Source organism: Tamandua tetradactyla, chromosome 17, assembly GCF_023851605.1.
Source record: "Tamandua tetradactyla isolate mTamTet1 chromosome 17, mTamTet1.pri, whole genome shotgun sequence".
Classification (NCBI taxonomy): Eukaryota; Metazoa; Chordata; class Mammalia; order Pilosa; family Myrmecophagidae; genus Tamandua; species Tamandua tetradactyla.
In genome coordinates, this window is record NC_135343.1 from 3,282,295 (window position 1) to 3,308,457 (window position 26,163).

Consider the following 26,163-nt stretch of genomic DNA (forward strand, 5'->3'; position numbering starts at 1 on the left):
TTTCACTATTTAAAAAATGTTAAAAAATGTAACAATGAGCTATTAGTAATAGTATTATAAAGAGAAAGCTTTCTGAATTCATAACATCTATTATGCTTTGTTTCTACCTTACAACAGCCCATAAATTTATGGGACAGCTATTGAAATTCTCATAGAGGGGAGTTGGAATGGTAACAGAGCAGAAAATTTCCAGTGTAAACACCATGAATTTTGGAAGAAAGTTCGTAGATGTATATTTTTTAGTCGGCAATGTTTATGTCCAGGACATCCAGTGCAGTCATAATTTGTCAGAAATGATTTACATTGTCAGAACTCCCTTCCCAAAGACAAGGTGTTTTAGAAGATAAAGTCACACGTCCATTGAGCTGTGTCATTTATTCGCTGTATTTGTAGACAGCTCTAAGTACTTACAGAGCAAAGTGTCTCAGTGCGGTATTGCTGGTACTAACATCCCTTTGTTTACTCCACTCAAGATGAAATTCTAAGGCAAAAGATCTCCAAAGTTATAAATAATCCAACATTTCATAAAATGGGAGGTACAGCAACCACGTCAACTACAAAGCTCATAATAAATCCAAGTAAGTGTATCTTTTTAGACTTACAAGAGCTCATCTTTTAAGGCCTTCTTACTCTATTAAATGGCCTACCCCATCTTTCTGGAATTCTTTAGCTTCTGGAACAGTGGCAAATTGAGATGATAAAGAAGGAATTGTCAAAACCTTCCATACAACCTTCCATCTACTATGGAAGTCTATGGTCTATATTTGGGGTGATCCCTGAAGTGCAGATGTCAGACAGATTCTCATGCTCTGAACAGTGTATAGAGGACAAGATCCAACTTTGCAAGTGTGGTCCACTGTTCCTATTAGGACAAGCCCCAACTACCACATTTTTACTTTCCACTCAACAACTTTTGCTAGTACAATGTGCAAGCATGTCCCATCACTGACAGGACTTGGGAAAGCCCAGGCAGCTTGCCTCTCCCCCTATTACTCCACCCTATAGCATTATTAACTGTCAAATATTTGCATGAAGGGGCATAGCTGACTTCTCCTTTTGCAGTGGAACTCAAAAGCTGAAGCAGAAAGAAAGAAGCTGGCTACACAGGCCTGAAATGGAAATTAACTGTATATGTAAAAAAACCAAAACCAAAACCAAAACACAGGGAAAGGCTTAAATGTGGACTGTGTGCCTTAGGAAGAAAATTGAAACAGGGTAGTTAGGTATTAGGATAAGGCAGGTATTTGTGATATGCTAAAATTATAAGACTATGGGTAAACAAATGTTATAACAAACTAGCATTGCCAATGCATTTTATAAACCACAAAAAACGGTAAAACTCGGCATTTTTCCACACAGTCTTGATTGCTCTGTGAGTTTGTGAAGGCAAGTGTAATAAACACCACAAATGTTTGCCTTAAGGAGCAGTAATTTCTTTTCTCACGGCTGTGGAGGCTAGAAGTCCACAATCATGGTATCGGAGTCCATGCTCCTCCTGAGACTTAGCGTGCTGGTGGAGGCTTGCTGGCAGCCACCCTCACTCCGTCTCAGGACCATCAGTCTCCTTGGTCTCTGCCTTTGGTTTCCACTTCCATGTCCGAGTTCCTCTCCTTCTAAGGACTCCAGCCATACTGGATTAAGGAACACTATGATTCTATTTGGCCTTGCTTTTTGTTTTTGTTTTTTTCTTTAATATTTTTATTGACTAGTCTTCCCACATGTACAGACTATCCATGGTGTTCAATCAATGGCTCACAGTAACATCACATAGTTGTGTATTCATCACCATGATCATTTTTTAGAACATTTACATCACTCTAGAAAAAAGAAATAAAAAGAAAAAAGAAAAACTCATACGTCCCATTCCCTTTACCCCTCCCTCTCATTGGCCACTAGTTTATCTACACAATTTATGTTGCCCCTTATCCCCCTATTATTTATTTTTTTATATGTATATTTTTTTACTCATCTGTCCATACTCTGGATAAAAGGGGCATCAGACACAAGGTTTTCACAATTACACAGTCACATTATAAAAGTTATCTCTTTATACAATCATCTTTAAGAATGAAGGCTACTGGAACACAGTTAGCAGTTTCAGGTTATTTCCCTCCGGCCACTCCAATACACCACAAACTATAAAGGAATATCTGTATAATGCATAAGAATAACCTTCAGGATAACCTCTTGACTCTGTTTGAAATCTCTCAGCCACTGAAATTTTATTTTGTCTCATTTCTCTCTTCCCCATTTTGGGCTAGAAGACTTTCTCAATCCCATGATGCTGGGTCCCGGCAAATCCTGGGAGTTCTGTTCCACTTTGCCAGGGAGATTACACCCCTGGGTTTCAGATACCATGTAGCGGGGAGGGCAGTGAATTCACCTGCCAAGCTGGCTTAGAGAGAGAAGCCACATCTGAGCAACAAAAGTGGTTCTCTGGAGGTGACTCTTAGGCCTAATTTTAAGTAGACTTAGCCTGTCCTTTGTAGGAATAAGTTTCATAGGGGTGAACCCCAAGATTGAGGGCTCTGCCTATTGATTTGGTTGTCCCACTGCTTGTGAGAATATCAAAAATTCATGGGGAAGTTGGATATTTCCTCCTTTCTCCCCAGTCCCCCATGGGGACTTTGCAAATACTTCTTTATTCACAACCCAAATTACTCTGGGATATATTGGGGCATCATACCAACCTGGACAATCCAAAAAACCTCACGTCCTTTTCAAGATTCCATGTACTTATGGTGTTCAACTAAATGACCACACAAGTTAAATTAGGTAATGCCCTACCCAAAATATAAATCTTTTTGTTCTTGTTTGAACAGTATATTTGAAAAACTGGTTTACAAATAAATTCTCACCCTCAGGACTGGGGATTAGGGCAAAAGCTTGTTTTATGGGAGATGGAATTCAGTCCCTAAAATGCCTTTATCCTGCACAACATTGGATCATGCTCACTTGATGACGTGCTAAGACGAATGTAGTTAGCAAATTGTGTGTATGAATAAAAAAATCTATTTCTAATAATTCACCAATGTCTCAGAAACAGAAGTGCACAATTGCTGTCTATCAAAGTAGTCATACTTGAAATCACTCTCCACACACCATAAGGCCTTTCTATCAATGTCCCTGTAGAGTATATGGGATTCGTGAGCACAGATTATTCAGTGTCTCTGCAGATTACTGTCAGTAGACCCAGTGGGTATCAGCATTACCACTGGTTTTGTGCAAGAAAGCCATATCCTTTTTTTTTTTTTTTCACATGGGCAGGCACTGGGAATCGAACCCGGGTCCTCGGGCATGGCAGGCAAGCACTCTTACCTGCTGAGCCACCGTGGCCCGCCCAGAAAGCCATATCCTTGTATATACTTCCTGAGTTCTCTCTGACACCCAGCAAAGGTGGATGCTGGGGCCCTGACAACTTGCTCGTCCTTGGGGTTAGCTTTCTTTACCCTGGTCAATTTTCCCACGCTCTCAGGAGTTAGAATAATGGGCTAGTCTTGACCTTGCATCTAGATAAAGGTTCAGGTCACTGAGATATCATAACCATCAAGAGAAGTCCGAAAATAGAGTTCATGCTCCCACACATTGCTAGAGTCATTTGCACAATTTATTCCCATCCAGAGGTAGCCATGTGAGTGTCAATACTAGACTTACAACCAGTCAGTGGTCCAATGAAGGATCAATAATCCACCCCAAATGCCTTTGTACAGTTATGTCAACTACAGTCAATGACAAAATCAGACATTCTTCTTGCTTAACAAACAGTTAGTGTACGTACAGCAGCTGACTCTGTGAGCCCCTCCCAAGTATGGACTCAGAATGTGTGTGAGTGCAGAGTATGTGATGGCATTTTTCCATCTTCTGCACAATAAGAAAGCCACATGTTTCTAACATGATCACAGTCGCCACTTCTCGGAATGGTTCTTGCATGAAATGAAAATTTTACTTTAAAACACCTGGAATGTGCATCCCTCTCCCTTTTGTCACCCCCATATGAATAATAACTTAACCATCCTTGAACAGATACCCTTTACTGTAGCTCATAGTAGATCATAACAGTGAGTGATAAGGGTATGGTACTTTTCAGTTTCCACTTCAGGTCAAGAAATGTTCTCCACCGCCCCCCTTCCTCACACACAGCCATTCTGTGAGCATCTTCTCCACCAGGCCCAGACTAGAAGACCAAGTCCCACAGAACTTCACTCCCCACGACCACAGGCCTTTCGAATTTGTGGTAGAATGCCATGCCCCATGCCTCAGAGTATGCTTTGCATAGGCAACAATTCAGGAGAAAGTCCTGCAAGTTCAGTGAAACATTTAACCACAGCAAGGCTTGTTTTTTTTCACAGGTTATCCCCAGACAAAGACCTCAGAAAATACTGAATTACAGCCAACTTCATTTAAACCAGAGGGTAACATGGCAAAAATATTTAGTAAGTAGCCTCCTCAGGTGAAATATTTCTGGTTTATTTGACTCGAATTGCAAACTTGTAGGTGGTTTCCTCCCTGTTAAGTTGTTCTTTGCTTTGAAGGGATGGAAAGTGCTTTGCTTGAGACAAGAGTCTAGTGTCCACCTCCCAGGAGATTAAGGAACAGGTGGAACATGATCGCTGTGACTTGAAGGACCTTGGTCCCGAGAGCAGGGTCCCTGCCCAGCATCCTGAGCATCACCTGGGGGCTCATTACACTGGAGCCCGTCAGGCCCCACCTCAACCAGCTGAGTCAGGTCTGCCATGATCAAGGCACCCAGGAGATTTCTGAGCAGGTTAGAGACAGCCAGGCTCTGAGGTGCAGACACACCTTCTCCTCTGTTCTCAGCCCTGAAGGAGCAAGAGGCAGCCCCAGGGATGTTGCCACAACCAGATCCCCTGGTCCTGTCACTGTGACCAGTTTCTGTGGTCTACAGTGAGGCCTTGGCATCAGGAGTTTTAAAAGCCATTGAGGTGATTCCAAGTGATTTAGTGCTCATTCCACATTTGAGAAGATCCAAGGTCCACGGAAGTCTTTTGAAGAAAACTGAGCCTGAGAAGAAAGGACCAGACCCACAGCTGTGTGCTAAAGGAATGGTCCCATTTCTAGTGAAATCTCTCCTGTCTGATGCCCCTGCTGTCTGGTCAGGAGTGGAGACTGGGGATGGCTTTGACCAGAGGAAGATCTACAAGGAAGTAGATGCTTCCCTCTCGGCCGGGAGCTGTTGGATGGGATAAGTTGAATTCCCAGAGCCAAGCCTGCTGATTTCTGCTTGGAAAGGGGGCATCTCTGTCCATGTGCTAGTCTCTGCTCAAGAATTCTGGGTTAAATCCTCTTCCACATGTGCTGTAAAGAGACCTCAGTATATCATTTTTACTGACTGACTGATGGATGACCATGATTCAATGAATGAATTGATCGAAAAGCTCCTATAGTCCCACTCCGCAGGTGTGGTAATTAGGTTCAGGCATCAACTTGGCCAGGTGATGATTCCCCCTTGTTCTGTTTTCTGTGGGCTTGAATCATCATTATGTGAAACTCATCTACGGCTGATTACCTTTGCAGTTAGCTAAGGGGAATTCCTTCCACAATGAGTGAAGTTTACTTTAATTAGCTGGATGCTTAAAAGAGAGAGGTCAGAAGAGAACTTAGCAGCTCAGATACTTCATTTCAGCACTTGCAGCTCAGCCTAGAGGTTTGAAGATGCAGAAAGGAATTGCCCTAGGGAAAGCCACTGGAACTCAGAAGCCAGGAGAGAAGGCCAGCAGACATCACTGTGTGCCTTCCCATGTTACAGAGAAACTCAGATAAAAGCCTTTCCTCTGAAGAACTAAGAATTCCTAATTAAATAAACCCATTTATTAAAAGCTGATTCATCTCTGGTATGTTGCATTCTGGCAGCTCAGAAAACTAAGGCTTTCAGGGATTGACGTCTGGGACTTATAGGACTTACTGATCCCTCTCCAGGTGTCCCCAGTTCTCTGCAACCAGCTCTGTGTATAGAAGGGAGTGAGTGCATCTGTAGATGTGTATCTATTTCAGATGTGGGGAACTCCCATCCCCCAAGGACCTGCTCACATTCACAGGCCATCCCAGAGTCAGCCTTGACTCTATTGGGTCACCACTACAGTGTTGGGTTTTGTTTGAGCAACATTTTCTGAACTCATAGTTCCACATTTTCATCAAAGAAGGGGCTGGTAATGAGGACTCATTTACCTAAAGACTCTGGAATCATATATTCCTGATTAATCATCTATTCTATTAATTGAGTAGATTACCCATGAAAATTTTGACAGCCCTTGAAATAAGACTTAGCACAAATATAAAATCAGTGTGCTTATTGTCAATATTTTTCTGCATCTAGTAACAGAAATCTGTATGGGCAAGTAAAACTGCTCTCAGCACATAGAGGTGGACACTTTAAAAAGGAAATGATGGTTTAGTATATATTTTAAAAATATATAACAATTAATTATTAGTAATGGTGTTAAACTGAGAGTTTTCTGATTTGTAAAATCTGGAATGCTTATTTTCTACCCCACAGCCTTCCATTTTAATGGAATGCACTAAATTCTCACAGAGGAGTTGGAATGGCAACGGAGGCAGAAAAGAACATTTTGACTGTAGATTCTAAGAGTTTTGGAGTGAAATTGGGTAGATGCATGTTTTTTAGTGGGCAATGTTTACTGTCCAGGACATCAGTTCATGCTAATTTTTCAGGAAATGATTTAGGTTGGTGGAGCTCCCCTCCAGAAATCATGTCTTTAGAGTATAAAGTACATATCCATTACTCAATTTATTTATTTATTCATTGTATTTGTAGACAGCTCTAAATACATACAGAGCAAAGCGTCTCAGCGCAGTATTGCTAGTATTAACATGCTTTGGTTTACTTTATTCAAGATAAAATTCTAAGACAAGGTCTCTCCAGTGTTACATATAATCCAATATTTCACGAAATGCCAAGTACAGAAGTTGAGTCAACCACAAAGAACGTCATAAATCCGAGTAAGTATATCTTTGTAGACTTATATGAGCTCATCATCTGAATACCTATTTATTGTGTTAAATGTCCTATGCCATCCTTTTGTTGTTCTTTACTTTTCTTGGACATGGCAGATTAACATGTTGGAGAAGGAATTGTCAAAATCCTCCATACAAACTTCCATCAGTTATGGAAACTATGGACTAAAGTGTAAAGATCCCTGTATTTGGTGATTTTGAAGTGCACATGACAGACAGCTTCTCATTCCCTGGACACTACAGTGGAGAAGATCCAAATATGCAAGTGTGGTCCACCATTCCTAGTAGAAGCAGCATTGACTAGCAGAGTTACTTTCCACTCAACAGCTCTTTCTAGTTCAAGGTTCATGTGTGCACCCATCACTGATGGGCCTCTGGAAGGTGTTACCCATCACACTCCTTTGCTCCATCAGCCACTCTGAAAGATTTGCATGGAGGAGCAGGATAGACTTCCTTCTGCACTGTAGCTCAAAAGCAGAAGAGAGGAAGAAGCTGGCAATATGCAAGAGAAATGCAAATTACCCCTTATGTACAAAAATACAGGGAAAGGCTTCAATGACTTTTTCAATTACCTTGAAAAAAATTAGGTATCAGGATAAGGCAGGTATTTGTGCCCTGTTAAAATTATACTACTATAAGTAAACAAATGTTATAACAAACTAACATTGTCAAAGCATTTTATAAACCACAAAAATAAGATAAAAGTCGATATTTTTCTGCACAGTCTTGATTGTTCACTGAGTTTGACAGGGCTGTTACCATAGGCACCACAAATGTTTGCCTTAAGAAATAGCAATTTTTCTCACAGTTGTGGAGGCAAGAAGTCCACAATCATGGTATCGGGAGTCCATGCTCCTCCTGAGACTTAGCGTGCTGGTGGAGGCTTGCTGACAGCCACCCTCTTGCTCTGTCTCAGGACCATCAGTCTCCTTGGTATCTGCCTTTGGCTTCCACTTCCATGTGGAAGTTCCTCTCCTTCTAAGGACTCCTGTCATATGGGTTTAAGGAACACTCTGATTCTATTTGGCCTTGTTTTAACAGGATCTTAGAGTTCACACCCACAGGACTGGGGGTTGGGACAAAAGCATGTTTTATGGGAGATGTGGTTCAGTCTCCCAGATGCCTTTGTTATACACAATGTTGAATCCTGATTATTTGATGACATGGTATGACAAATGTATTTAGCAAATGTGCACATGATTAAAAATATCTGTTTCTAATGAATCACCAGTGTTTCAGAAATAGAAGTTTAGTTTGTTGTCTAATGGGTCAAAGTAGTCATACTTGAAATCATTCTACATGCACCATACAAGCCTTTCTATCAGCATCCCTGCAGAGTGTATGGGAGTCTTGAGCACAGATAACTCAATATTTCTGCAAATTACTGTCAGTAAACCCTGTGAATAGCAGCATTATCACAGGTTTTGCATTGGAAAGTTACATCCTTGCAGATACTTTCTGAATGCTCTCTGACACCAAAGAAAGGTGGGTGCTGGTGCCCTGCCAATCTGCTCATTGTTGGGGTTAGTTTTATCCACATTGGTCAACTTTTCCATTCTCCTGTATAGAATAAAGGTCTGGCTTTGACCTTGCAACAAGATAAAAGTTCAGGTCACTGAGACAATCATAAGCTTCAAGAAAAGTTTGAAAATATAGTTCAGGCTTACCACAGGTCACTACAGTTATTTAGCACAGTTCCTTCCCTTCTGAAAGTAGGGAAGTGTCAGCACTAGACTTACAACCAATCATTGGTCCTATGAAGGGTCAATGACCCACCACATTCACCTTGCACTTTTTTTTGACAACAGTCACTGACAAAATCAGACATTCCTTCTGCTTAACAAGGTACAGAAGCAGATTCTGTGAGCCCCACCAAATACAGACTCAGAGTGTGCATGAGTGCAGAGTATGTGGTGGCATTTTTCCATTTTCTGCCACATTTCCAACGTGGTCAAAGTCGTTCCTTGTCAGCATGATGAAAATTTTGCTTTAAAGCATCTGGAATGTTCATCCCTCTCCCTTTAATCACCCCATCTGATCAATAACTCAACCATCCTTGAATACATCCTTTACTGTAGCTCATAGTAGATAAGGGTGAGTAGTAAGTGTAGTACTTTTTTATTTTCACCTTGGATCAAGAAATAGTCTCTCCACCTTGCTCTCAAACAGCTCCTTTGTGAGCTGGCATCTTTCCTACCTGGCCCCAAACTAGAAGACCAAGTCCCACAGAACTTCACTGGCCATGACCACAGGCCTTTTGAATTTGAGTGGAATGTCACAGCCAACCCTCAATACCTCTGAGCCACATTGCAAATGGTAAAAGTACAGAAGGATACCTGCAGATCCAATGAGAGATTTAACCACAGCAAAGGTTAATTTTTTCACAGATGATCTCCAGCCACAAAATTTGGAAAATACTGAATTTAAACCAAGTTCATTTAAACCAGAGGATAGCATGGCAAAAATATTTGGTAAGTAGCCTTTTCAGATGAAACATTTCTGGTTTATTTGAATGGAATGCAAACTTGTCAGTTGTTTCCTCCCATTTAAGCTGTTCTTTGCTTTGAGGGGATGGAAAGTGCTTTGCTTGAGACAAGGGTCTAGCGTCCATCTCCCAGGAAATTAAGGAACAGGTAGAACATGATCACTGTGACTTGAAGGACTTGGTCCCCAACCAGCAGCCTGAGCATCACCTGGGGGCTCATTACACTGGAGCCCGTCAGGCCCCACCTCAACCAGCTGAGTCACGTCTGCCATGATCAAGGCGCCCAGGAGATTGCTGAGCAGGTTAGAGACAGCCAGGCTCTGAGGTGCAGACACACCTTCCCGCTGGTCTCAGCCCTGAAGGAGCAAGAGACGGCCCCAGGAATGTTGTTACGACCAGGCTTTCTGGTCCTGTGTCTGGGATCAGTTTCTGTGGTCTGCAGTGGGGGCGTGGCATCAGGGGTTTAAAAAGCTATTGAAGTGATTCCAGGTGATTCAGTGCTCTATTCCCAGTGCCTCATTCCACATTTGAGAAGATCTAAGGCCCACGGAAGTCTTCTTTAGAAGAAAACTGAGTCTGAGGAGAAAGGACCCACAGCTGTATGCTCAAAGAATGGTCCCATGTCCAGTGAAATCTCTCCTGTCTGATGCCCCTGATGTCTGTTCAGGGGTGGAGACTGAGAATCACCTTTGGTTTGAGAAAGGGCTGCAAGGAAGTATGAGCCCTGATGTTCTTTCTGGGTCAGTAGTTGTTTGTTGGGAGAGGTTAGATTCTCTGAGTGAAGCCTGCCGATTCCTGCTTGGAAAGGGGACATCTCTTTCCGTACGATAACCTCTGCTCAGGAATTCTGGGTTAAATCCACTTCCATGTGTGATGTGAAGAGACCTCAGTACATCTCTTTGGCTGACTGACTGATGGATGACCATGATTTAATGAATGATTTGATCCAGAAGTCCTACAGTCTCACTCCCCAGGCTTTCAGGGATTGACATTTAGTAATCAGCACGTGCCATCCCTCTGCAGGTGTCTCCGATCTCTCTGAAACCAGCCCACCCCCCACCCCCACCCCTGCCAATCCCTCACCATGTGTAGAAGGGAGCGAGTGCATCTGTAGATGTGTATCTCTTTCAGGTTTGGGAGGCTCCCACCACCTGAGGGCATGCTCACATTCACAGGTCATCTCAAAGTAGCCTCGGCTTTAGGTCACCACTACAGTGCTGGTTTCTGTATGTTTAAGCAACATTTTCTGGGCTTGTAGGTCAATCTGCTCATCAAAGAAAGGGCTGGTGATGAGAACTCATTTACCTGAAGACTCTGACTGTTAATCTTTCTGGAGTCACATATTCCTCATTAAGCATCTATTCTATTAAATGAGTAGATTATCCACTTTTATAGTTGGTAAATGTTTTAATTTAGGCTTTGGGTGAATTTTTGTTGTAATATGTTTGGGCTAGGTTTAGTTCAAAGTGGTCTAATGAGTTGAAATCTTCTGGGTGTAAGCCAGGTGCTTACAAACTGCCTTTGAAATAGGACTTAGAACAAATATATGATCAGTGTGATTATTGTCAATATTTGTCTGTGGCTGCTAAAGGAAACCTGATGATTAAGTAAAACTGCTCTCAGCACAAACGAGGTGAAAACCTGAAAGTTTTAAAAGGGAACACTAGTTTAGTATATAATTTTCAAAAAATATGTAACAATGATGTATTAGCCCTGGATTTAAAACAGAGAGTTCTGAATTTATAAAATCTGGACTGCTTCATTTTTACCCCATATTCTCCCCTAATTTTAATGGCCCTGCTGAATTCTCACAGAGGGGAGTTGGAATGGCAACAAATGCAGAAAAGAAGATTTTCAGTATGAACCTCAAAAGTTTCAGAGCAAAGTTGGTTTTTTCTATGGTTTTTACTGGCAAGTTTTACAGTCCAGGACATGTCCTGCAATCGTATTTTTTCAGAAATGATTTAGGTTGGTGGAGCTCCCATTCCAGAGATGACGTGTTTTAGTAGATAAAGTCACATATTCATGGAGTTTGTGTCATTTATTCATTGTGTTAGTATACATCCCTAAGTATGTACAGAGCAAAGTATATCAGTGGAGTATTGCGGGTATTAACATACCTTTGTTCACTTTCCTTGAGATGAAATTCTAAGGAAAGGGCTCTCCAAAGTTACATATAGTTCAACATTTCATGAAATGCCAAGTACAGAAGTCACATCAACTACAAAGAACATCGTGAGTACAAGTAAGTATCTTTTTAGACTTATAACTGCTCATCTTCTAAAGGCCTGTTTATTGTGTTAAATGTCCTACCCCATCCTTTTGTCATTCTTAAAACTTCTGGGACAGTGACAAATTGAAATGTTAAGAAGGAATTGTCAAAATTCACCATATAACCTTCCATCAACTATGGAAGTCTATGGTCTAGAATGTAAATATCCCTGTGTTTTAGTTTGTAAGCTGCCAGAATGCAATATACCAGAATGGAACAGCTTTTTAAAAAGAAAATTTATTAAGTTGCAAGTATACTATTCTAAGACTGTGAAAATGTCCAAATTAAGGCACCCACAAGAGGTTACCTTCAGTCAAGAAGCTTGATGTGGTCCAGAACACCTCTGTTAGTTGGGAAGGCATCTGACTGGCATCTGCTGGGGTCTTTGTGTTCTGGACACTTCTCTCATCTGGGAAAGCACATGGTGATGTCTGCTGGCCTTCTTTCCTCATTTCATAAGGCTTCCCCAGGGGCGCCTTCCTTCTGCATCTCCAGAGGTCTCTGGCTGTGTGGGCTCTGTTGGTTCTGAGCTTTTTCCAAATGGTTCCCTCTTGAAGGGCTCCAGTAAATAACCCCACCTTGAATGGGTAGAGACACATCTCCATGGAAACCATCTAATCAAAAGTTACCATCCACAATTGGATGAGTCACCTCTCCATGGAGACAATCAAAAAGATCCCACCCAGCAATATTGAATGAGAATTAAAGAACTTTTCTGGGGTACAAAGCAGATTTAAACCAGCACATCCTGTATTTGGGTGATCCCCAAAGTACACATCTAACACAGGTTCTCATGCCCTGGACACTGTTCAGAGGAGAAGATCTTAATTTGCAAGTGTGGTTCATCATTACTAGTTGGAAAAATCATGGCTGGCAGTTACTTTCCACTCTACAGCCTTTGCTAGTTCAATGTACATGACTTACCCAGTCAATGGCAGGACTTGGGAAAGCCCAGCCTTCCCATTACCCTCCTCCTCATCCCACCATGAAGCATCAGCCAGTGCAAAATATTTGCACAGAGGAGCACAGCAGATTTCTCCTTTTGTACTGGAGCTCAAAAGCCAATGCAGTGAGGAGGAAGCTGTCATCATATGCTTGAAAAATGCTAATTAACCCAGATGTGCAAAAATACAGGAAATGCTTAAATGTGGATTTGTGTGCATTAGGAAGGAAATTGAAAAAGGGTGATTAAGTATGGGTAAAGCAGGTATTTGTGCCAAGGTAAGATTATAAGGTATGAATTCACAAATTTTATAACAAATGGGCATTGCATTGCATTCTATAAACCAACAATAAGATCAAACTCGATATTTTTCCACATAGTTTTGATTGCTCTGTGAGGTGAAGGCTGCTGTAATAAATACCACAAATGTTTGCCTTAAGGAACAGCAATTTCTTTCCTCATGGTTGTGGAGGCTAGAAGTCCAAAATCATGGTATCGGGAGTCCATGCTCCTCCTGAGTCTTAGCGTGTTGGTGGAGGCTTGCTGGCAGCCACCCTTGTGCTCTGTCTCAGGACCATCAGTCTCCTTGGTCTCTGCCTTTGGCTTCCACTTCCATGTCCAAGTCCCTCTCTTTCTAAGGACTCCAGTCATATTGGATTAAGGAACGCTCTGATTCTATTTGGCCTCATTTTAACAGGATCTTAGAAGATCTGATGTACAGATGAGTCATACCCATAGAACTGGGGGTTGGGACTCAAAAGCATGTTTTGTGGGAGATGTGAATCAGTCTCCCAGATGCCCTTGTCCTGCACAACATTGTGTCATGCTCATTTAATGACATAGTATGACAAACATATTTAGCAAATAGTGTGCATGATTAAAAATATCTATTTCTAATGATACACCAGTGTCTCAGAATCATAAATGCACATTTGTTGCCTTTTGGGTCAAAGTAGTCATACTTGAAGTCGTTCTTCATACCATGCAAGCCTTTCTCGTAGACATCTTCAGTACCCCTGTAGAGTGTATGGGTGTCATGAGCCTGACTCTGCAGATTACCACGTGAATATCAGCTTTATTACTGGTTTTGTGTAAGAAAGTTACATCCTTGCAGATACTACCTAAGTGCTCTCTGACACCCAGAAAAGGTGGGTGCTGGGACCCTGCCAACCTGCTCATCCAGGGTTAGCTTTCTCCATCCTGGTCAAGTTTTCCACTACCCTGGGGTTAGAATAAATGTCTGGCCTTAACCTTGCACCAAGACAGAGGGTCAGGTCACTTAGACAATCATAAGCTTCAAGAGAAAGATGAATATATAGTTCACATTCTCCACAGTTGCTATAGTCATTAAGCACAATTCATCCCCTTTCAGAGGTAGTCTTGTGAGTGTCAGCACTAGACTTACCACCAACTGATGGTCCTATGTAAGGTCAACAACGTACCCCATGTAGTTACACCTTTATTTCAACTGCAGTTAATAGCAAAATCAGACATTTCTTCTGATTAACAAACAGATCAAGTAGGTACAACTAATAGACTCTGTGAAACCCTTTCAAATATGAACTCAGAGTGTGCATGAAGGCAGAATATATGGTAGCATTTTTTCATCATCTGCACATTGAGAAAGTTAGATGTTTGCAATGTGGTCAGAGTTGTCCCTTGTCAGCAGGATTTTTTAAAACATTGCTTTAAAACACCTGGAAAGTGGAACCCTCTCTGTTTTATCACCCTCATATGACTGATCATACTTGAACACAACCATACTCGAATGGACATCCTTTACTGCAGTTTATCGTAGGTGATAACAGTGAGTGATAAGGGTAGGGCAATTTTTTATTTGCAACTCAGGTAAAAAAAATTATCTTTCCCTTTTTCACACACAGCCATCCTGTTGAGCTGGCATCTTTCCCACCAGGCCCCAGATGAGAAGACCAAGTCCCACAGAACTTCACTGGCCACAAACACAGGCCAGTGTTGAATTTGAAGTGGAACACTAGGACCCATGCCCAATCCCTTAGAGCAGGCCTTACAAACAGTAACAGTTCAGGAAGATACCTGCAGAGCCAATGAAAGATTTAACCGCAGCAAAGGTTAATTTTCTCACAGGTTATCCCCAGCCAAAGATGTTGGAAAATACTGAATTTGTATCAAGTTCTTTTAAGCCAGAGAATAGCATGGCAAAAATATTTGGTAAGTAGCCTTCTCAGGTGAAACATCTGATTTATTTGAATCGAATTGCAAACTTGTCAGTTGTTTCCTCCCAGTTGAGCTGTTCTTTGCTTCGAGGGGATGGAAAGTGCTTTGCTTGAGGCAAGAGTCTAGTGTCCACCTCCCAGGAGATTAAGGAACAGGTGGAACACGATTGCTGTGACTTGAAGGACCTTGGTCCCCAGGGCAGGGTCCCTGCCCAGCAGCCTGAGCATCGCCTGGGGGCTCGTTACACTGGAGCCTGTCAGGCCCCACCTCAACCAGCTGAGTCATGTCTGCCATGATCAAGGTGCCCAGGAGATTTCTCAGCAAGTTAGAGACAGCCAGGCTGTCCCTTCTTCCCTGGTCCCAGCCCTGAAGGAGCAAGAAATGCCCCTGGGGAGGTTACCACAAACAGGCCCTCTGGTTCTGCTGCCATAATCAGTTTCTGTGGTTTGCAGTGAGCCCTTGGCATCAGCAATTTTAAAAGCCATCAAGGTCATAAAATGTAAATATAAATACATTTATAGAGACAGAATTAGATTAATAGTTATGTAGGGTCTAAGGAAGGATAAAGGGGTTGAGAGATGACTCCTAACAGTATGAGGTTTTTCTTTTTGGAGTAATGAAAATGTTCTAAAATTTATTGTGGTGATTAATGCACAATTCTATGATTATACTAAAAGCCATTGACTGCACACTTTGGAAGGATTCTGTAGTATGTGAATGTATCTCAATAAAAGTGCTTTAAGGAAAAAGAAGACCCATAAAACTAAATTTTAAAAAAGCCATCAAGGTGATTCCTGGTGGGCCTCAGTGCTCTAGTCCAAGTCCCTCATTTCATATTTGAGAAGATCTAAGGCCCAGGGAAGTTTTCTTTAGAAGAAAGCTGAGCTTGAGAGAAAAGGCCCAAACCGAGCTTGAGCACTGCAGCTATGTGCTCAAGGAATGGTCCAATTTCCAGTGAAATCTGTCCCGTCTGATGCCTGTGCTGTGCGGTCACGGGTGGAGAATGAGGATCACCTTTCCTGAGAAAGGACTGCAAGGAAGTGTGAGCCGTGATGCTTCTCTCTGGTCTGGAGCTGTTGGATGACAGAGGTTGGATTCTCAGAGCAATGCCTGCTGATTCTTGCTTGGAAAGGGGACATCTTTCTCCATGTGATATTTCTTTGCCCAGGAATTCTGGGTTAAATTCTCTTCCATGTGTGCTACAAAGAGACCTCAGTACATCAGTTTAACCACCTGAATGACTGACTGACTGATAGACAACCATGATTTAATGAATGAATTGATCCAGAAGCTCTTGCAGTCCCACTCCTGAGACTTTCAGGGATTGAGGTCTAGTAATCATAGGACTTGCTGTTCGCTCTACAGGCGACCCCAATCTCTCTGAAATCAGCCCCCATGTGTAGAAGAGAGCAAGCACATATGTAGATGTGTACCTCTCAGGTTTGGGAGGCTCCCATCACCTGAGGACATGCTCACATTCACAGGCCATTCCAGAGCAGCCTTGACTCTGTTAGAACACAGAGTGTGGTGATGACCACTACAGTGCTGGGTTCTGGGTTCTGTCCCATATTACTGACAGCCCTTTCCAACATGGAAAAGTTCGAATGGGCATAGTTCAAATACCACTAAAGATTGGGAGAAAGAAAAGGAGTGGTTATAACAGAGAAGATAGGATTTAACAAATGAGTATGGTTGCTGAATCATTATATTGATATTTCTTTCTGCTAGAAGTAAGAACCTAAAATTGTGGGAATGTAACCCATACCAAATATGAAATATGTTCTACAGCTAATTGTGGCAATGTGCTTTGAAATGTATTGCTTTTCTGTGTATGTTATTTTTCACAATAAAAATGTGACAAGGAGGTATTAGTAATAGTTTCATAAACAGAGGGTTTTCTGAATTTATAAAATCTATAATGCTTTGTTTCTACCCCCAACCTCCCCCAACTTCAATGCACCCTGTGAAATTCTCACATAGAGGAGTTGAAATGGTAACAAAGGCAGAAAAGAAAAATTTCACTGTGAACTACAAGAGTTTTGGAGTGAAGTTGGTAGATGCATGTTTTTTAGTGTGCAGTGTTTACTGTCCAGGACATCTTGTGCAATCATAATTTTTCATAAATGATTTAGGTTGGTGGAGCTCCCATACCAGAGATGAGGTGTTTTAGAAGATAAAGTCACATATTCATTGACTCAAAGTATGTACAGGGCAAATTGTCTCAATGTGGTATTGCTGGTATTAACATGCCTTTGTTTACTTTATTCAAGATGAAATTCTAAGGCAAGGACTGTCCAATATTACATATAATCCAAGTACAGAAGCCGAGTCAACTACTAAGAATGTCATAAATACAAGTAAGTATATCTTTTTAGACTTATAAGTACTTATTTTCTAAATGGCTGTTTATTGCATTAAATGCCCTATGCCATCCTTTCGTCATTCTTTAACCTTCTGGGGCAGCATTAAATTGATATGGTAAGGAATTGTCCAAATCCTCCAGACAACCTTCCATTGACTGTGGAAGTCTGTGGTCTAAAGTATAAATATCCCTGTAATTGGGGCGATCCCTGAAGTGCACATGTCAGACAGGTTCTCCGGCCCTGAACCTTGTTCAGAGAAGAACCAAATTTGCAAGTGTGGTCACCATTCCTGGTTGGAAAAGCCTGGGCTAACATAATTACTTTCCACTCAAGGTGCATGTGTGCCCAGTCACTGACAGGTCTCAGGAATGTCCATCCCTCCCATGTCCCTACCCATCACCCCACCCTGAGGTATCAGTCAGTGCAAAGTATTTCCATGAAGGAGCAGGGCAGACTTCTCTCTTTGCACTGGAGCTCAAAAGCTGAAGCAGAGGAGAGGAAGCTAGTACATATGCATGAAAAATGCAAATTAACTCCACATGTATGAAAATACAGGGAAAGGCTTAAATGTGGACTCTACATTAAAAGAAATTGAGAAAGGTTAAATTAGCTTGGAAGACAATGCATGTGTTTGTGCCATGTAAAAATTATAAAGCTATGAATAAACAATTTTTTAAATGTTTTAACATATACAATTAAAAATTTTTATTAACAAAATCGATCAACATACAATATGAACGTTCTTAACGTATGAACATTCCATACTTGGTATACAATCAGTGGCTTACAATATCATCACATAGTTGTATATTCATCACCATGATCATTTCTCAGAACATTTATATCACTCCAGAGAAAGAAAAAGAAAAAAAGAAGAAACTCATGCATACCATACTCCATACCCCTCCCTCTCATTGACCACTATTATTCCCCGCTACCCAATTTATTTTAACATTTATTCCCCCTATTATTTATTAATTTTTAATCCATATTTTTTACTCATCTGTCCATACCATAGATAAAAGGAGTATCAGAACAACGTTTTCACAATCAAATAGTCACTTACGAAAGCTATATCATTATACAATTATCTTCAAGAAACATGGCTACTGGAACACAGCCCTGCAATTTCAGGCACTTCCCTCTAGCCTCTCTAATACACCTTAAACTAAAAAAGACTATCTATATAATGCATAAGAATAACTTCCAGGATAACCTCTGAACTTATTTGAAATCTCTCAGTCACTGACACTTTATTTTGATTCATTCCTCTTTTCCCCCTTTGAGTCGAGAAGGTTTTCTCAATCCCTTGATGCTGAATCCCAGCTCATTCTAGTTCTGTCCCATGCTACCAGGGAGGTTTACACCTCTGGGAGTCATGTCCTATGTAGAGAGGGGGAGGGTAGTGAGTTTGCTTGCTGTGTTGGCTGAGATAGCTGAGCAACCAAAGTGGTTCTCTGGGGGTGACTCTTAGACCTAATTTTAAGTAGGCTTAGCCTGTCCTTTGCGGGTATATGTTTTATATGAACAACCCCCAAGATTGAGGGTGCAGCCTATTGATTTTGTTGTCCCCACTGCTTGCGAGAATATCAGGCCTTCTCCATATGGGGAAGTTGAACATTCCCTCTTTCTCACCAGTCCCCCAAGGGGACTTTGCAAATATTTTTTTATTCACTGCTCAAATCACTCTGGGATTTATTGGGGAATCACTTTGGACAAACCTACAAAATCTCATGCCCTACTCAAGGTTCCATGTATGTATGGTGTTCAATTAAACTGTCCTTATACATTATTTTAGGAGATGCACTATTCAAAATATAAGTTTTGTACCAAATAAACATTTTTCCTTTAGTCTCACACATAAGTTAAAGTTTTAAAATATGAATTACCATATATTTTTAACACCCTGCAATATTGACATGGCTTTGTTTTCCTCATACAAAAATATTTTTTAATTTGTACATTTAGTCATTATCCTTGTACACTCTAGACATTCCTAGATTATACCATCTCAGTCTTTATCACCTCTATTTCCTTCTGATTTCATTTGTGCTCCTAGCCCTCCTCCCTCTATCATTTTCACTGAATAAACAATTTTTATAACAAACTTACATTGCCAATGCATTTTTAAAACCTACAAGTAAGATTAAACTTGATATTTTACAGCATGGGTTTGATTGCTTACTGAGTTAAATAGAGCTGCTGCTGTAAATATCACAAATGTTTGCCTTAAGGAACAGCAATTTCTTTTCTCACGGCTGTGGAGGCTAGAAGTCCACAATCATGGTATTGGAGTCCATGCTCCTCCTGAGACTTAGCGTGCTGGTGGAGGCTTGCTGGCAGTCGCTCTCGCTCTGTGTCAGGACCATCAGTTTCGAGAAAGAATCAATAAATAATAGAGAGGAGAAATGGCCTTTGGCTTCCACTTCCATGTGGAAGTTCCTCTCCTTCTAAGGACCCCAGCCATACTGGATTAAGGAACACTGATTCTATTTGGCCTCGTTTTAACAGGATCTTAAAGTTCACACCCACAGGACTGGGGGTTAGGACAAAAGCATGCTTTATGGGAGATGTGGTTCAGTCCCCCATATTCCTTTGTCATACACAATGTTGAATCCTGTTTCTTTATCGACGTGGTATGACAAACGCATTTAGCAAATGTGCACATGATTTAAAATATCTATTTCTAATGATTCACCAATGTTTCAGAAATAGAAGTATGGTTTGTTGTCTATTGGGTCAAAGTAGTCATAGTTGAAATCATTCTACATGCGCCATACAGGCCTTTCTATCAACATCCCTGCAGAGTGTATGGGAGTCATGAGCACAGATTACTCAATGTTTCTGTAGATTACTGTCAGAATATCATCATTATCACAGGTTTTACGTTGGAAAGTCACATCCTTGCAGATACTTCCTGAGTGCTCTCTGACACCAAAGAAAGGTGGGTGCTGGTGCCCTGCCAATCTGCTCATCATTGGGGTTAGTTTTCTCCACATTGGTCAACTTTTCCATTCCCTTGGGAGATAGAATAAAGGTCTGGCTTTGACCTTTCATCAAGATAAAAGTTCAGGTCACTGAGACAATCATAAGCTTCAAGTAAAGAGTGGAAATAAAGTTCAGGCTCACCACAGGTTGCTACAAGTTACTTAGCACAGTTCATTCCCTTCCATAGGTAGCCACGTGAGTGTCAGCTCTAGACTTACAACCAATCCATGGTCCTATGGAGGGTCAATGACCCACCCCAAATGCTTTTGTTCAGTTATTTCAACTACAGTCAGTGACAAAATCAGACGTTCCTTCTGCCTAACAAGGTTCGGCAGCACACTTTGTGAGCCCCACCAAATACAGACTCAGAATGTGCATAAGTATAGAGTGTGTGGTGGCATTTTTCCATCTTCTGCACATTAAGAAAGCCACATGTTTCCATCATGGTCAAAGTTGTTCCTTGTCAGCATGGTTCTTGAAAAAGAATGAAATTTCGCTTTAAAACAACTAGAACGTTCATCCGCCTCCTTTTTATCTCCCCCAACTGAACAACAACACAACCATCCTTAAACAGGCCTCATTTATGCAGTTCACAGTAGATGACTGGGATGTTTAGGGCAGGGCACTTTTCATTTTCCACCTCAGGTCAAGAAACAGTCTCTCCCCCTTTCTTGCACAGAGCAACCCTGTGGGCTGGCACCTTTCCCAGCAGGTCCCAGATGAGAAGACCAACTCCCCCAGAACTTCACTGGCCAGGGCCACAGGCCTTTTGCATTTGGATTGCAGTTTGACAGCCAATGCTCAAACCCTCAGAGCAGGCCTTGCAAATGGTAACAATTCAGAAAGATACATGCAGATCCAATGAAAGATTTAGCCACAGCAAATGTTTATTTTTTCATAGGCTATCCCCATCCACAGACTTATGAAAATGCTGAATTTGCATCAAGTTCATCTAAGCCAGAGGTACATATGGCTGAAATATTTGGTAAGTAGCCTTCTCAGGTGTAACATTTATTGTTTATTTGAATAGAATTGCAAGGTTGTCCCTGGTTTCCTCCCAGTTATCTGATCTTTGTTTCGAGGGGATGGAAAGTGCTTTGCTTGAGACAAGAGTCTAGTGTCCACCTCCCAGGAGATTAAGGAACAGGTGGAACATGATCGCTGTGACTTGAAGGACCTTGGTCCCGAGAGCAGGGTCCCTGCCCAGCATCCTGAGCATCACCTGGGGGCTCATTACACTGGAGCCTGTCAGGCCCCACCTCAACCAGCTGAGTCACGTCTGCCATGATCAAGGTGCCCAGGAGATTTCTGAGCAGGTTAGAGACAGCCAGGCTCTGAGGTGCAGACACACCTTCTCCTCTGTTCTCAGCCCTGAAGGAGCAAGAGACAGCCCTGGGGATGTTGCTACGAATAGGCTCTCTTGTCCTGCCACTGGGCTACATTTCTTTGGCCTGCAGTGGGGCCTTGGCATCAGGAGTTTTGAAGCCCTCAAGGTGATTCCAGGCTGTGTTCACTGCCCTAGTTCAAGTCCCTCATTTCACGTTTGGGAAGATCTAAGTCCCAGGAAAGTCCTCTTTAGCAGAAAGCTGAGCCCGAGAAGAAAGTTTCCAACACACAGCTCTGTGCTCAAAGGAAGAGTCCAATTTCCAGTGATCTCTCTCCTGTGTGGTACCTGTGCTGTGGGGTCAGTGTTTGAAACTGAGGATCACCTTTGGCCTGAGAAAGCGCTGCAAGGAAGTGTGAGCACTGAATGCTTCTGTCTGGGTGGGGAGCTGTTGGAATGGAGAGACGGGGTCCCACAGCAATTCCTGCTGATTCCTGCTTGGAAAGGGGACATCTCTACACATGATATGTACCCTTTCCCGGGATCTGCCTCTCAGAAATTCTTAGTTAATCCCCCTTCCAAGTGTGCTGTAAAGGGACTTCAATACATCTGCTTTAACTGACTGTCTGACTGATGGATGACCATGATTTAATGAATTAATTGATCCAGAATCTCTGGCAGTCCCATTCCCCAGGCTTTAAGGGATTGATATCTGAGAATCATAGGACTTGTTCTTCCCTCTTCAGGTGACCCCAATCTCTCTGAAACCAGCCCCCCATGTGTAGAAGGGAGCAAGTGCATCTAAAGATGTGTACCTGGTTCGGTTTTGGGAGGTTCCCATCTCCCAAGGACCACCTCACCTGCACAGGCTCTCCTAGAGTCGGCCTTGGCTCTGTTAGGTCTCTGCTGCATTGCTATGTTGTGTTTGAGCAATATTTTCAGGGCTTATAGGTTAACATGTTCATCAAAGAAGTATCTGTTAATGAAAACTCATTTAACTAATGACTCAATTTTTTTTGGAGTCGTATATATCCAATGCAGGTATCTATTCTATTGAGTAGATTAACCATTAAAATTCCAACAGCCTTTCAAAAAGGACTCAGAACAAATACACAATCAGTGTTATTAGTGTCAAATTTTTCTGCAGTTAGTAAATGAAACCTGTATGGGGGATTAAGACTCATTGATTTAGTGTACATTTCTTAAAAATGTAGCAATGAAGTATTAGCAATGACTTTATAAATGGAGAGTTTTCTGAATTTATAAAATCTGTTATACTTCCTTTCTGCCCTCAACCTCCCCCAGTTTTGGGGGACACTGGCTGAAATTTTACAGACTGGAGTTGAGATAACAGAGGTAGAAAAGAAAATTTCTACTGTAAACACCAAGAGTTTCAGAACACAGTTGATAGATGTACATTTTTTAGTGGGCAATGTTTATCATCCAGGATATCTAGTGTAATCAGTTTTTGAGAAATGATTTAGGTCAGTGGAGCTCCCTTTTCCAGGGTTGAGGTGTTTCTGAACATAAGCTACATATCCAACGAGTTGTGTCATTTATTCACTGTATTCATAGACAACTCTAAATATGTACACAGCAAAGAATCTCAGTGCTGTATTGCCTGATATTAACATGCCTTTGTTTGTTTTACTCAAGATGAAATTTTAAAGCATAGGCTCTCCAATTTGACATATAATCCAAAATTTCTTGAAAAGAGAAGTACAGCAGCTGTATCAATTACAAAGAATGTTATGAATCTAAGTGAGTATATCTCTTATCTCTTTAGACTTGTAAGTGCTCATCTTCTAAAGGCCTGTTTATTGTATTGTGTCCTACCCCATCATTTTGGAGTTTTTAACCTTCTGGGACAATGGCAAATTGAGATGTTAAAGAAGAAATTATCAGAATCCTCCATACAACCTTCCAATGAGTATGGAATTCTGTCTAAAGTGTAAATATCCCTGTATTTGGGATGATTCCTGCCTGAAATGCACACTTCAGGCAGTATCTCACATTCTGGGGGTGTTTAGAGGACAAAAAGCAATTTGAAGTCAGGTCCACCTTCCTGTTAACACAAGCCCCGACTCGCATTGTTACTTTCCAGTCAATAGCAATTGCTAGTTCAATGCGCATGTGTGCCCCAGCTGCTGGTAGGGCTCAGGAAATTCATCCTTCCTATATCGCTCCTCATTATAACACTGCAACATCAGCCTCTTAAAATATTCGCATTGAAGAACACAGCAGACTTCAACTTTTTCACTGTTCCTCAGAGACGGAAACAGAAGAAGCAGCTGTTAATGTGTGTAAAACTTGCATGTGAGCCCCAAAATGCTGGTGACATGTGCATTTGGAAGAAAATCGGGGGGAAAAAAAGTAGGTATAGGATAAGGCAGATATTTGTGCCATGATAAAACTCAAAGACTATGAGTGAAACAAATTTACAGCCTACTACCATTGGTGTGTTTTATAAACCATGTGTTTAAGGTAAAAGTTGATATCTTACTGCATAGTCTCAATTACAGTCTTAGTTTGCCAGGAATGTTATCATAAATACCACAAAAACAACTTGGCTTAAACAACAGGAATTTATTGTTCCACAGTTTTGGAGGCTACATGCCCCAAATGAAGGTGTTGGCAGGCGGTGCTCCTCCGAGGTCTACAGCGTGAGGCTTGCTGGTGGCCAGCTTATGCTGCTGTCACGTTGAGATCTGTGCTATTCAGTTCATCCTGCCACTCCCAGTCCTGAGCCCTGATTTTTTCTCCGTGTTAGGAATCCAGTCATGCTGGATTAAGTCCCACCCTCATTTCATTTGGCCTCATTTTAACAGGGTATTCAAACGTCCCATTTAGAAATGAATTCATATTCAAAAGACCACAGTTTAGGACTAGAATGTATATTGTGGGAGATGTGACTCGATCCCATCAGTGGCTTGGTTCTTCACAGTGATTTATCCCACTTACTTGAAGACGCAGTTGACAAAACATTTGTAGTACAGTGCTTCACTCAAGTTTATCTATTTTTATAGATTCACAAATATCTTAATAATACAGACCAACACATTTGCCACTTATGGGATCAGATTAGTCATACTTGGAAGCATTTTTCATATACCACTTTTACCTTTCTACCAATTTTCCTGCGGAGTTTGTAGCTCTAATGAGTGCAGATTAATACCTTTCTGTGTAGATTATCTGTGAGTTAACCATGTGAAAATCATTTTGTCACTATTTTTGTTTTGAAATTCACATTCTTGTAGGCACTTCCTGAGTGCTCTGTGGCATGATAATTAAGCTCTGTTTCCACCCATGAGCCATCATGTGTGTGTGTTGGCAGAAGACTTGACATCAGTTTATGACCCTATGAAAGGTCGCTGACCCAGACTATTCACTTTTGTACCTTCACTTTTCATTAGTAAATGAAAAAGTAGAAATTCCTTCTGCTTAACAAACAGCTCAAGTAAGGACAGATAGAAGCCCTCTGAACCTCTGCCCAAATACAGACCCAGGTGTCTATATCTGCAGTGGGTGCATTTCCCCTCTTCTGCAAAGCAACAAAGCAACATATTTCCAACATAATCAAATGCTATTGGGATCTTTCCTGAATTAAGGGATAATTTTACTTTGAAAAAACTGTATTGGTTGTTGTCTTCCTATGCTTTTCCAAACCTGAATGACAGCATAACCAGTTTTGGAACAACTGTCATTTACTGTAGCTCATAATTGATAATAACAGTGAGTAATAAAGTTAGAGCATTTTTCAATTTACATATCATGTCAGTAAATTTTAATTCCCCTCTTCCTTACACACAGCCATCCAATGGGTTGTCATCTTACCCCACACCTCTAATAGAAGAAAACTAACTCTCACAGAACTTTACTTTCTAAGATCACAGGGTTTCTCAAGGGTTGAACTAGAACACCAAGTACAGCATCTTTTCCCCGAAATCCTCCCTATTATATGATGCTCCTCTCCAAAATCCATAAAAATTTATCAATTCATAAGGAAACATGTAGATGCAATGAAAGATTTAATCACAGCTGAGGTTTATTTTCCTGTAGGATATACCCAGAAAAAGGCCTTGAAACATTCCATATTTCCATCAAATTTAAAGAATCAAGATGAAAACTTAACTGAAATATTTGGTAAGTAATCTCTTCATATGAAATAATTGTGGGTATTTAAAAAACATGTGCATGCATGTCAATGGTTGTCTTCCAGATAACATGTTCCTGCTGCTTTAGGAAATATTAACAGATGCTCTAAGTGTCAAATTCCTATGAAATTAGTGAAAAACATGAAAACAAACACTTGGAAAGGGTCTTTCTCCTCAAAGTGTGGTTCACGTACTAGAATCATGAACATTAGCTGGGAGCTTATTAAAACTGTAAAATGTCAGGCCCTCCCTCAACAACCTGAATCACAGCTACTCAACCAAGGTACCCAGGAGATTTCTGCTCATATTACAGATGGTAAGGCTCTGAGACTCAGACGAACTCTCTCCCATGGTCTCTGCCCTAAGGTTCATGACAGTCCCCGGGGGTAATTGTTACAAAGATACCACGATCTTGGTGAGACCATGTAAAGGACTTTACAACAGT

General features: G+C 41.3%; 1 protein-coding gene across 5 annotated transcripts in view; it reads left to right on the forward strand.

Annotated features, from left to right (window-relative positions):
• Window positions 1–26,163, forward strand: part of C17H2orf92 (chromosome 17 C2orf92 homolog) — a 432,030-nt gene that overhangs the window by 304,570 nt on the left and 101,297 nt on the right. For all 5 annotated transcript variants that reach the window (XM_077133807.1, XM_077133808.1, XM_077133809.1 and 2 more), the window contains 10 exons: window positions 474–578; window positions 4,350–4,433; window positions 6,874–6,978; window positions 9,381–9,464; window positions 11,619–11,723; window positions 14,800–14,883; window positions 17,160–17,246; window positions 21,142–21,225; window positions 23,221–23,325; window positions 25,624–25,707. In XM_077133807.1, the coding sequence (XP_076989922.1) occupies window positions 474–578; window positions 4,350–4,433; window positions 6,874–6,978; window positions 9,381–9,464; window positions 11,619–11,723; window positions 14,800–14,883; window positions 17,160–17,246; window positions 21,142–21,225; window positions 23,221–23,325; window positions 25,624–25,707 (927 nt within the window). The remainder of the gene's footprint in view (window positions 1–473; window positions 579–4,349; window positions 4,434–6,873; window positions 6,979–9,380; window positions 9,465–11,618; window positions 11,724–14,799; window positions 14,884–17,159; window positions 17,247–21,141; window positions 21,226–23,220; window positions 23,326–25,623; window positions 25,708–26,163) is intronic.